Source organism: Mus pahari, chromosome 9 (genome assembly GCF_900095145.1).
Source record: "Mus pahari chromosome 9, PAHARI_EIJ_v1.1, whole genome shotgun sequence".
In the NCBI taxonomy this organism is placed as follows: Eukaryota; Metazoa; Chordata; class Mammalia; order Rodentia; family Muridae; genus Mus; species Mus pahari.
The window spans coordinates 49,191,021-49,202,938 of record NC_034598.1 but is presented as its reverse complement, the minus strand read 5'-3'; the positions used below and the strand labels follow the sequence as shown (position 1 = coordinate 49,202,938).

The window sequence follows — 11,918 nt, the reverse complement described above, 5'->3', positions numbered from 1 at the left end:
CATTAATTAAAACTCTCTAAGGGCTGATGAGCTGGTGTTCATTCCTACTGGAACTCAGTCCTCGAAATTCAGCTTTTGTTCGATTTGTATTAATGATTAATGATTTCATCTTTTTTTTTCAGGTCATAAAAATTAAATTTGTTGACATGCTTGAATGCAGGGCAGAGGGTTTTGATCCCTAGGCAGGAGGTAAAACTGGGGTAGGAATTTCTTAAAGAGAGCTCAGATCAGATCTGAGCCCTTCTTTGCCTCCCATGCCCCTTCCCAGAATGCACTTGAGTTCCCACGACTATGAATCTCCCCATTTTTGGATCCCTCCCCTGAAAGGTCTAGAGGAGAGATAGAGAGGCCAGGGCAGTGGCTTTGTCAGAGTGACACACTGCAGGTTAGACTTGAATTTCTTGCATCTGAGCTAATTGCTGTGGCAATGCAGCCACCTATAAAATGACAGAGTGGCTCACCCAGATGCCCGGATCTGTTGCAAGTCTCAGAAGCTCTCGTTCCCTGTGGGCTCCTGCGGGCTGCCTGCTGGGCTCTGAGGATCAGCCTATCCTACCATCTCCTGGGTCCATCCTCGGACATCAGCTCCCATGGCGGCCCTCACAGACTTTGCTTTTATGTACCGCTGGTTCAAAAATTGCAATCTGGTTAAAAACCTCTCTGAGAAGTACGTCTTCATCACTGGCTGTGACTCTGGCTTTGGGAACCTGTTGGCCAAACAACTGGTTGATAGGGGCATGAAAGTGCTTGCTGCCTGCCTCACTGAGGAGGGGGCTCAGAAACTCCTGCAGGACACTTCCCACCAGCTGCAGACCTTCCTCCTAGATGTCACCAAGTCGGAGAACGTCAAGGAAGCAGCCCAGTGGGTGAGGGACCAAGTGGGCGAGCAAGGTGGGGCGAACTGTATTCTTCAACATCCTCTCTCTCTCTCTCTCTCTCTCTCTCTCTCTCTCTCTCTCTCCCCCCCCCCCCGCTCCGACCCTGATGTCCAAATGGGGTTGGGAAGATGAAGTAGGAACAGGCTGGAAAGCTCTGGACCAGCAGAATCTGGTTTGGCCAACTGACATGAAGAAGAAACACCCTGAGGAAATGTCCCCCCTCTGAGGCAGCAACTCCAAATTTCTGAACACCCAAACTTCCAAAGTGGTCTAGAGACTTCAGGAGTCCCACTTTTGGCTCCATATATCATAAAGGTGCAAAAGGTGGAACTCTATGGGTGTGACAGGCTGCTCTCTTCTGTGCGTCACTGTAGATGTTGTTGCCTTTGGCTGGAGCTTGTTCCCACCGGGAAATGAGCCTGTGCAGGGGACTGTACCAAGAATGTCTGGGGACTTGCATGCAGGGTGTGGACACTAGATTGCTTACTTATGAGTAGAGAAACCAGGAGAAGTAATGGCTCCTAAAGAGGCAAAGCCTGCCCAGGTCAGGCCAACAACTCTAGCTCTTCACTGATTTTTCTCTTTAGCTACATTTTACTTAAAAAAAAAAAAAAAAAAAAAAAAAGTGTGTGTGTGTGTGTGTGTGTGTGTGTGTGTGTGTGTGTGTGTACCATGCACGAGGAGGTCAGAGGAAAGCGTTGGCTCTGTGGATCTGGAGTCACAGAAAAAGAGAAGACGGTATGAAAAATGTGCTGTGAGCGAGCCAGAGGATGACTTTTGAAAGTCATTTCTCAATTTCCACCATGTGAGCCCTGGGGATGGAACTCGGGTCTTCGGGCTCGTGCTGCAGGACTTTCTGCTGAGCTAGCCTGCTGGCTCTCTCTTTATCATGTCTTCTCTGCTGGGAAGCCTCCTGAGAGTGGACTTTGTGGTTTTTTTCCTCACCCCATGTCCTGAGTACCCAGGAGAAAACCTATCCCCTAAGAAGGTGCTAGGCAGATATTTTCTGAATGAGTTAGTTAATAACTCGGCAGGGCTGAGCCTCTTCCACCAGGATGCTGTCCCAGCCTGTTTCCTGAATCCAGCCCCCTCCTCCTCCTCCCCTCCTCCTCCCCTCCTCCTCCTCCTCCAGCCTCTTGCATTCATTACTCATTGGGCGTATCGGTCTCCTGTTGCTGCGGCAACAAATTCATGCAAATGAATAGGTTAGACAACACACGTTTATTACCTCATAATCCCCGAGGAAATCAAAAATGATTCTCGAGACTCAAGGTCCCAGCAGAGCTTTGCTCATCTGGGGGACTCTAGAGCAGAGCTCACGTCCAGGTTTCCCACCTTCAGAGGTTACCTACATTCCGACAGAGGAGAAAATGAGCCTCCCCAGGCCTCAGGCCCTGACGCATCAGTGGCCTACGCTCTAGAGAGGACCACATACCGCTCATGTCTCCGAGGTGGTGCCAGAGAAGCACACTATCATTCCTTAGCTCGTGGCTCATACCCTCTTCCAGGAAGCTTGGGACATGTTCTCTTAAAGGTTTTTCATTTCTCTGGTTCTTTGGCTCCTGCATTCTTTTTCCGCTTGGGTGTCCTGTGGTTATGTGGGTTTACCCAGTGAGCCTGGGATAATGTATCCCAGTGTAAGGTCAGCTGATTAGCTGCCTTCCGTCTCTCTACAGCTCTTTCCCATACAACCTAACAAATTCCCAGGTTCTGGGAAGGTATCGATCTTTGGAGGACCATATTCTTCATGTGCCACCCAGCAACATCTTCTGTGTAAGAAGCACTGGGGGTTGTGTGAGGCGATGCACACCTGCATCTCAGAGCAGAGAAACTGAGGCAGGATAGAGAGGCTCCGTAAGCACAGCCCTGGAGCTCTATCATCTAGGCATTCTTTATAGGGAAACAAACAAAGACAATACATTCCACTTCCCCAGTACATTGTCAGAGGCACCGGCGGAATGTGGCCCTCTCTGGCGCACAGACCACTGATGGGTTAGGGTCTGAGGTTCGGGAGCCTCGTTTTCTCTTCTGTAAAGCAAGAGAGTTCCCTAGGCTGGGAAGGTTCTAAGTCCTATCAGCCTGTTATCCCCCCCCCCCAAGTCTCTCTAATTTGAAGAAGGGATAAGATGGGGAGAGGTGTGGCTTAGGTAGGGACCCCTGAACTAGGGGTCAGAATTGAAGCATGCATCCTGATCTGCTCTTAGGAGTTGTGCGGTGGCAGCAAGGAGGTCTGTGTTAATCAGTGGGAGTGTACCAGGGAAAGGAATGGAGGGGTCGGGGATGGGTTCACGGAATCCCTGAGGAAGGAAGGAAGAGGCTTCCCCTGCCTTTACTGTAATCTCTCCTGGTGGAATTTCACTCAGAAGCTCAATTCATAAAACAGGCAAAAGGAGTTCTTCTCCCACAGCCCCCTCGCCTGCAGCCTTTTGAGAATAAGTGTGCTCATGTTGTTTGATGAGGGACCTGAGACCAAGGGAGAGAAGGGACTTATCCAAGGCTGGAACTAAAACCAGACCCAGAACCTGAAGTTCTTCAACCCTGAGGCTCTGCAAGAGCTGGGTAACCACGCTGTTTTTCTCCAACCCTGTCTACCTAACGAGCACTTTCCACAAGTGGTCATTAAATACTCGTTTGCATGTATCTACAGACATGCTTACCACGCTTTTCTTTCTGGTGTCTGAGTTCTCGGAGGTGTAAGAGCCCAACTCATTCATTCAGTGTCTCCTTTGCTTAGTAACTGGCCCAGGGCAGACACGTGAGTGAATGAATGAACGAAGTTTGCTAGATGAATGCACAGACGGACTGATCTGGTAATAGTGAACTGGAACTTTTGTCTACTTAGAAGAATAGAGAAAAGAATGCATGGTGAGAGAATTCAAGCATTCACCCATTTATATAAAAGTGCTGTATCTCTTACTGTGTATCCCATGCCTTCCGTTTGCACAGCCTGGGTACAGGGCACGGGGCCCGGTGTAGTTGGCAGACCATAAGAATCAGGAACGGGGAGCACTTGACCTTCAGTTTGCCATAGCTCCCATGGCTGTCCCACGCCACAGCACCCTTGAGCGTATCTGCTCACTGTCCTTGTGTGCTGTTCACCTGCTCAGCCTTCCTTGGACTGAGCTGTCGGGTACTGGCCCCTGGAGCTTTCTCAGAGATTTTGCTGATTCCTGTGTGATTCTGTCTACCTTTCTCTCTCCCCCAGGCCTCTGGGCCCTGGTGAACAATGCTGGCGTGGGCCTGCCCAGTGGTCCCAACGAATGGCTGACCACGAAAGAGTTTGTGAAGGTGATCAACATAAACCTGGTGGGGCTGATTGATGTCACCCTGAACATGCTGCCGATGATCAAGAAAGCCCGGGGCAGGGTGGTCAACATGTCCAGCTCCGGTGGCCTTGTGGCTGTAATCGGTGGCGGCTACTGTGTCTCCAAGTTTGGTGTTGAAGCCTTCTCTGATAGCCTGAGGTGACTGGGTCCTGGGGATCCAGATGGGGATCTTGGGGCTTAACCACAGCAATGGAACCCAGAGATTAACAGCATATGGTCAGGGTAGTTCTGGGGGAAGAAATTCCAACAGCAGCTGGTACCTTCTCCAAGGACCGAGAGAAGACGTAAGGAGGAAACTGTGTGGGGGTCAGGATAGAAGGCACCAGGTGGGTCTTCCCTTGGGCGGACCAGAGTGAGAAAACCCTGACCTGTAAGGCCTGTAAGGGAGACAGAGGAGTGGGGAGGGAGGGAGGGAGGGAGGAAGGGAGGGAGAGAAAGGGTTAGGGAAAAAGGAGAGAGGGGAGGGGGAAGGAGAAAGTGAAGGAGGGAGGGGGTGAGGAGGAAGAAAGAGAAGGAAAGAGAGAGAAAGAAGGACAGAGAGGGAGGGAAGGAGAGAGGGAGAGAAAAAGGAGGGAGAGAGAGGGGGAGGAGGGAGAAAGAAGGAGGGAGAGAGAGAAGGAGGGAAGGAGAGAGAGAGAGAGAGAGAGAGAGAGAGAGAGAGAGAGAGAGAGAATGACTGACTGACTGACTTTCCAAACAGAGGGAGGCCTGGAGCAGAGGTGCATCTGGAAGCCCTCAGAAGATGCAGGCCTTTGACAGACCTCCTGCTCCTTTTGTCACATGAGTGATGTAGGGCTGAGTGGGAAGAACTGTGGAGGAGGCAAGGCCTTGGCCTAGATTCTTCACTGGCTTCCTCTTGGTTTTGCCTAATGCCAAATGCCACAGACTACTATATCAGTTGGGGAAAGGACTGAAGCCCTAAGGAAGGCTTATTTGCATGAAGGCAATGTTGAAATTAGCTTTTATGGTAGGATAAACACTCCCAGGTTCCCAGAAAGACAGGTCCTTCCAAACGTGTCTCTCTCTGGTGTTTGTCTTTATGAAGCCAAACCAAATGCAACTCTTAATCTCGCAGGCGCGAGCTTCATTTCTTCGGCGTGAAGGTCAGCATCATAGAACCAGGGAACTACAAGACATCCATTCTGGGCCAGGAAGCTCTGGAAACACGCATGAAGAAGCTGTGGGATCGGCTGCCACGAGAGACCCGCGATAGCTACGGAGAGGAGTATTTCCAAACCTGTGAGTCTCCAGGCAGAAGTGGGCTCTCCGAGGAAGATCTGGAGGTTTGGGGTCACTGGCTGGATTCCAAGTTTACAGATGATGAGGTGCAGCCCCAGAGATCATGCATACAGTTAGTAGCAAAGTCAGAATTTGAGATTAGAGCCCATGTTGCAGAGCCACAGAGTGGAGAAAGGTAGGCTGTGTGGGGGATGCTGCCTGCTCCTGGCACCTGTCCTCCAAATATCAGGTGCGGGTAGATCTTGCACTGAGACGAGAATTAGCAAAGTGACAAAATGCAAGTGTGCTGGAGCCAGACTGCCTGCTTACAGCTGTCTTAAAACCTGATATGTAGCTCAGGATGACCTTGAACTCTGGACTTTTCTACCTCTGCTTCCCAGATGCTGTAATCACAAGAGTCAACCACCAGGCTCCACTCCACTGATCATCTTTAAAAAAAAAAAAAGAGAGATTTAGTTACTTATTTTATGTATGTAAGTACATTGTTGCTGTCTTCAGACACCAGAAGAGGGCATCAGATCCCATTACAGATGGCTGTGAGTCACTATGTGGTTGCCAGGAACTGAACTCCGGACCTTTTGGAAGAGCAGTCAGTGCTCTTAACCACTGAGCCATCTCTCCAGCCCTCCACTGTTCATCTTATGCCTCAGTTTTTCATCTGTACATAGGGCTGAGATGTCCCAGTCAGTACGATGCTTACTGAGGACCTGAGTTTGTATCTCTGACAGTGACATAAAAAGCAGGGCACAGTAGCACATAACTCAAATCCCAGAAAGCAGAGAAGGACCCATACGGTCTGCTGGCCAGCCAGTGAGCTCCAGGTCCAGTGAGAAACTGCCTCAAAAAAAAAGAGTTGAGGAAACCACTGGGCATGTCACCTGAAGGCAGGCTTCCACATGCCTCTCCCTCAGGAGGCTGTGAGTGTTGTTGTGTAAGTACAGCTTGCCAAAGAGGATAATAAGTGTGCGGAGCCGATCCAAGACTCCCATTCTCTCACCAAGTTAGCAGGTGTCTAACCTTTGGAACTTGGAGGGTGGCAGAAGTCAATCTCAGCAGTGCCTCAAGTCCGGGGACATATGGACCAGTGGGGCACGTGAGCGGGCATGGTGAAGGGGCAGTGGAAGAGGAGTTGCCAGTGGTGAACATATCCTAGTAGGAGAGAGAGAGCCGGTCTGAGGACCAGAGGGCCCACATCCCCTTTGGAGCATACCGAAGCAGAGGTTTCAGAAGGGGGAGGGCTCCATGAGACCTCCTTCCATGGTGTCTCCTTGTTCCAGCTCCCAGGGCCTTGGGGGAGAAGTCTCCCAGGAGCCTCCTCCATAACTGCCCTTTGTAAGGGGAGCTCTTGATGACAGAAACACACTGTGACACAGTTAGCTGGTGTGAGTCCTCTGGCTGCCTACCAAGGAAGGCAGAGCTGGCGCTATGCATGTTCTTTTTGTTTTTCTTTCTTTTCTTTTCTTTTCTTTTCTGTTTTGTTTTTTTGTTTTTGTTTTGTTTTGTTTTGTTTTGTTTTTCAAGATAGGGTTTCTCTGTGTAGCCCTGGCTGTCCTGGAACTCACTTTGTAGACCAGGCTGGCCTTGAACTCAGAAATCCGCCTGCCTCTGCCTCTGCCTCCCGAGTGCTGGGCTTAAAGACGTGCGCCACCACGCCCGGCTTGCTATGCATGTTCTTGAGGGAAACAGCCATGTGCCCAGCCCTGTTCCACTCCCTCTGGATGTCAGCAGCTTGGGTCCCTGGGGCTGAGAGGCGATTTTGGTGCTGCTTAGGTCAGATCTAAGTTGACCAAGTGCAGGTTTCAACTGTCTGCTGCAAAGTTAGTTAATCTCTCAGGTTTTTTTTTTTTTTTTCATTTGTAACGAGTTATGGTGAGATTTCAGTTCACACACACAGACATATACACACAGACACACACACACATACATACATATATACATACACACAGACATATACACACATACATACATACATATACATACAGACAGAAGACACACACAGAAACATACACACACAGAGGACACACATAATAGACATACATATATAAACACAGAGACACACATACACACAGAAACACACATACATATACATAGACACACACACACACATACCCACAGACAGACAAACAGATAGGCAAAGAGACACACAGACACACAGATTTATAGAAACACCTGGTCCCTGTAAGATAACCTGAATTTAAACTTTGTGGTTATTGTGGTTCTTTTCCTTTAGATTGAATATGGCCTTCTTCCTGCCATTATGCTGGTAATGTAATGTACCTACACACTTTAAGTTTTTACCTTACCAAGAGAGAACCTTAAAGAATCATTATTCATCCAGGTGGTGGTGGCACACATCTTTAATCCCCATGCTCAGGGATGCAGAGGCAGGTGGATCTCTGTGAGTTCGAGACCAACGTGAAAGATAGTGTGAGTTTAGGACAGGGAGGGTACACAAAGAAATCCTCTCTCAAAAAATAACAATAGGGTATTCACAGGTGTGGGGTGATACAAACTCCATTCTCAGCATTCAGGAGGCTAAAGAAACAGACCACCCTGAGCTACATAGTGACTCTGAGGCCACCCTGGGCTACAAAGGGAAATTTTGTCTCAAAAATAAACAAAAATGACCCCAAACCCGAAAGGACACATTTGTAAAGTATAATATTCAAAAGTGTCTGAGGTGTTGGCTTTCTGCTACTGCAACAAATCACTGAGATGATCAGCAGAAAAAGGAAAGCTTTTGTTGCCCTACTGTTTTGAGAATTGTTCAGTTCATGATTAGTTGACCTTATTGTTGCTTTGGGCCCGCAGCGATACAGTGTATCAATTGCTCACAGTGTAGAGAAATGTTTCATTTCTCTACAAAAGTGGCACACAGTCACCAGAGCAGGCCAGCAAGCAGAGGACAATGTCCTTCCACTGATGGATCCCGGGATAAAGTGCAGCCAAATGGGTTAAGGAGGATCTGAGGAGGGACAGACTATTAACTGGGCTTCTTGTTTCATCCGCACCCTGCTGTGAAGCCATCAAAAGTTCCCCTTTAAGTTCCTTCATAGGGAGTAAGCGCAGGAGAAGAGAGCAGAGTTGAGCCAAAGTGGGAAAGCCAGGACACTTCCTAGAGTGCTGGGTCTCCACGACCAGAACTCTTTCTCAAGGATTCAGATCCAAATCCTCTGCTCTCCATTACCATCTGGGAGAGCAGAGGGCTGGGTGGGCAGGAGTCTGTCTCATGGGAATTCCACGAAAAATTGGAGCTAACAAATATGTCAGGAAACAGTGTAAGAGCCTACCGCCTCTGTATCCTGACACCTCCTTCCATGTGCCCCTGAGGACCTCTGCTACCTTCCGAGCCCAGCCCCCGTCTTCTCTCAGCCTGCATGGGCTCTATGTCCCTAAGGGAGGCAGTGTGCAGAACCACATCAGTGTGAGAGCCACATCACTAAAAGGACATCCTGCCTTGTGAGAGTGAGCATGGCTCTTCAAGGGGTGGGGGTGGCAATGTGTAGCTAGAGGCTATCCCCTTTCCTGGCAGCTTTAATGCTTTGTCATGGAAGTCTGACCCTCAAACCCATTTTCTCTGGAGTCCTTTCTCTTCCTGAGGTTTGAATCCCACTCCACCCCCATTCAAACATCTATCTCTGTCCCAGAGTCTGGGAGGAGGGGTATGGTGAGGTGGCTGAGGCCTGCCTGTTGTTTATGTCATGAGCCCCAACAGGTTTGAACTGCTGCCAATCTGTGTCTCCTCCACACCTGTGTGCAGAACCACTAATTGTAATACCTTTTTTCCCAGATATTTTTGTAGACAACATAGAACTCACAGAAGAAAAATTAACAGCGATAGTTAACTAGTTAACTAGGCATCCCACTAGCCAATAGTTTTACTTAGTTTCGATTTGTGTGTGTGTGCGCATGTGTGTGTGTATGTATGTGTATGTGTGTATATGTATGAGTATGTGTGTATGTGTGTATGTATGTGTATATGTATGTGTATGTGTGTATATATATGTATGTATGTTTGTGCATGTATATGTGCATATGTGTATATGTATGTATTTGTGTGTGTGTATGTGTATATGTATGTGTGTATGTGTGAGAAAGACTATTTACCTCTTTCTTTTGGGGTGGGGGGGTTGGGGACAGGGTTTCTCTGTGTAGCTCTGGCTGTCCTGGAACTCACTCTGTAGACCAGGCTGGCCTCGAACTCAGAAATCTGCCTGTCTCTGCCTCCTGAGTGCTGGGATTAAAGGCATGCGCCACCACACCCGGCTTATGCACCTCTTTCATTCTGTCCTTCCATATCATCCATTCTGCTATTAATCACTGTTAAGGTTTGAACTGGAAATGGCTTCCAAAAGTTCACATGTTAAAGGCTGGGTCCCTAAGATAACAATATTTAGAAGTGGGGCCTTCTGGGAGCCATTGGATCACAGGGGCTCTGATGTTATCAATGGATCAAGCTCTCTGGGCTATATAGTTCAGTGGTAGAGTACCTGCCTAGTGTGTCTGAGAGTCTGTGCTCAATCTCCAGGAACACACACACACACACACACACACACACGCACACGCACACGCACACGCACACGCACATGCACGCACATGCACACAAACTCGCATTCGTCAGGAAAGATTTGGGGAGACAGCGGTGAAGGCTCACACATGTAATTCCAGTCTTTGAAAGACTAAGGCAGGAGGATTGCCATGAGTTTTGAGGTTAGCCTGGGCTATATAGTGAGTTCTAGACCAGCTTAGGTACAGAGTGAGGCTTCGTCCTCAACACAAAACCAACCAAGCGAAGGATTAATCTACTGATGGCTCACACTTCCACGGCTTGTGGGAAATAATGCAGACTTTACCTGGGCCCTAGTTGAAATAGTGGGTGTGTCCTTAGGAACATACATTTGGGGACTGTATTTTGCCCTTGGCCCCATTCCTTATGTCTCTCCTTCCTTCCTTCTCCACCTTCTTTCTATCCCTTGCCCCTTCTTTGACAATGTGAGGAAAGCATTTTCACGCTACCCCCTGATGTTTGACTTCATAGCAGGTCCAGAACAGCAGGACTGAGTCAAAATAGCCTTTCCCTTTACGTTTTCCTCTCAGGGACAGAAAGATCTTTGCTATTCCCTCGGGTCCATGTTATTTACAGATAATCAAAGCTTATGTTCCAGGCCAGACAGCTACTAAGTGATTTATTGTAGAAGAATTGGGTGAGATCTTTTTGTTGATCATCTAATAAAATAGTGAGATTTCAGGACACAATTCTTGTGTTTAGAGAGAGAAAATAAGATATTATAATGATCCTGTAAATGGGTGTTTAGTTACGGGATACTGTGAATCGTGTCGGAGACTTGCTTTAAATGCTGAATCAGACTTGATAGACAGGGCCCTTGGATAGAATTCGGGAGGGCAGGGGAGCACATTTTAAAAAATAATAATAACAAAAGCTTTTGTTCTATCTTCCTTTTGCCACCAATTTTTCAAACAGATACTAGAAAGTTGGTTAACTTGATGTGGACAGCAGAACCAAGAATCAGCGATGTCACCAACAGCATGGAGCACGCCATTGTCTCACGGAGCCCCCGCATCCGCTACAACCCTGGCCTGGATGTCAAGTTTCTCTATCTCCCCCTGGCCAAGCTGCCCACCCCTGTGACAGATTTCATCCTTAGCAGATACTTGCCAAGACCAGCAGACAGTGTTTGAGCTGGTGAGCTCAAGAGGTAGCCAGCGGAGCACAGGGGAGAGGGCAAAGGACTGTGAGATCATAAGAGGTGTTGTCATATACCTCGTGGGGAGAGAAGACCAGACTCAGCTCACTCCCACTGCAGACTGACATCTCCTCCCGTCTGCTGGGGCCTCTACAAACCTGATGTGGCCCCGGCTGACTTAGAGCGTTGCAGCATAGGCCCTAAGACACCCCTCACCAAGGCAGGTACTAGTGCTCCTGGACCTGAAAAGCCAGCTTCTGTTGAAAGACAAGCTGTCACCACCTCCGTAAAACACCACGGGACAATCTAGCCCACAGGAGAATCTCGGCCCCTTCCCCCCACAGCTCTCAAAGCAGGCGCTGGTTTGTGTACATATGGAATGTGTGACATGGCAACAAGACCTGCCAGAGCATACTCAGAGAAGGTTTAAAATAGTTTTCTTTTCTTTGCATTTCTCTATCTGTAGGTGATTGGGATCCATATAACGCTTGCTTCTCTAATCACTGTTGAATAGTGTTTCAAGTATTTATTGAGCACTTACTACCTACCAGCACCAAAGCTCTGGGGGTATGTGAGAATGATGAAATCATGAACTTGTCTTTTTTTTATTTTTTATTTTTTATTTATTTTTTTTTTATTTTATTTTTTTGGTTTTTTGAGACAGGGTTTCTCTGTGTAGCCCTGGCTGTCCTGGAACTCACTCTGTAGACCAGGCTGGCCTCGAACTCAGAAATCTGCCTGTCTCTGCCTCCCGAGTGCTGGGATTAAAG

General features: G+C 48.3%; 1 protein-coding gene across 1 annotated transcript; it reads left to right on the top strand.

Annotated features, from left to right (window-relative positions):
- Positions 1 to 507: 507 nt before the first annotated feature.
- On the top strand, positions 508 to 11,560 carry Sdr9c7 (short chain dehydrogenase/reductase family 9C member 7). Its single transcript, XM_021205495.1, has 4 exons — positions 508 to 891; positions 4,084 to 4,342; positions 5,280 to 5,443; positions 10,926 to 11,560. The coding sequence occupies exons 1-4, from the start codon at positions 591 to 593 to the stop codon at positions 11,141 to 11,143; spliced, it is 942 nt and encodes a 313-aa protein (XP_021061154.1). The 5' UTR covers positions 508 to 590; the 3' UTR covers positions 11,144 to 11,560.
- The last annotated feature ends 358 nt before the right edge of the window (positions 11,561 to 11,918 follow it).

Bases quoted from the DNA above. Each gene is read 5' to 3' on its own strand.
- Sdr9c7 (XM_021205495.1), top strand. From the start codon at position 591: ATGGCGGCCCTCACAGACTTTGCTTTTATGTACCGCTGGTTCAAAAAT. The intron at 4,343-5,279 runs GTGACTGGGTCC...TTAATCTCGCAG, and splicing joins GCCTTCTCTGATAGCCTGAG to GCGCGAGCTTCATTTCTTCG. The intron at 5,444-10,925 runs GTGAGTCTCCAG...TTTTTCAAACAG, and splicing joins AGAGGAGTATTTCCAAACCT to ATACTAGAAAGTTGGTTAAC.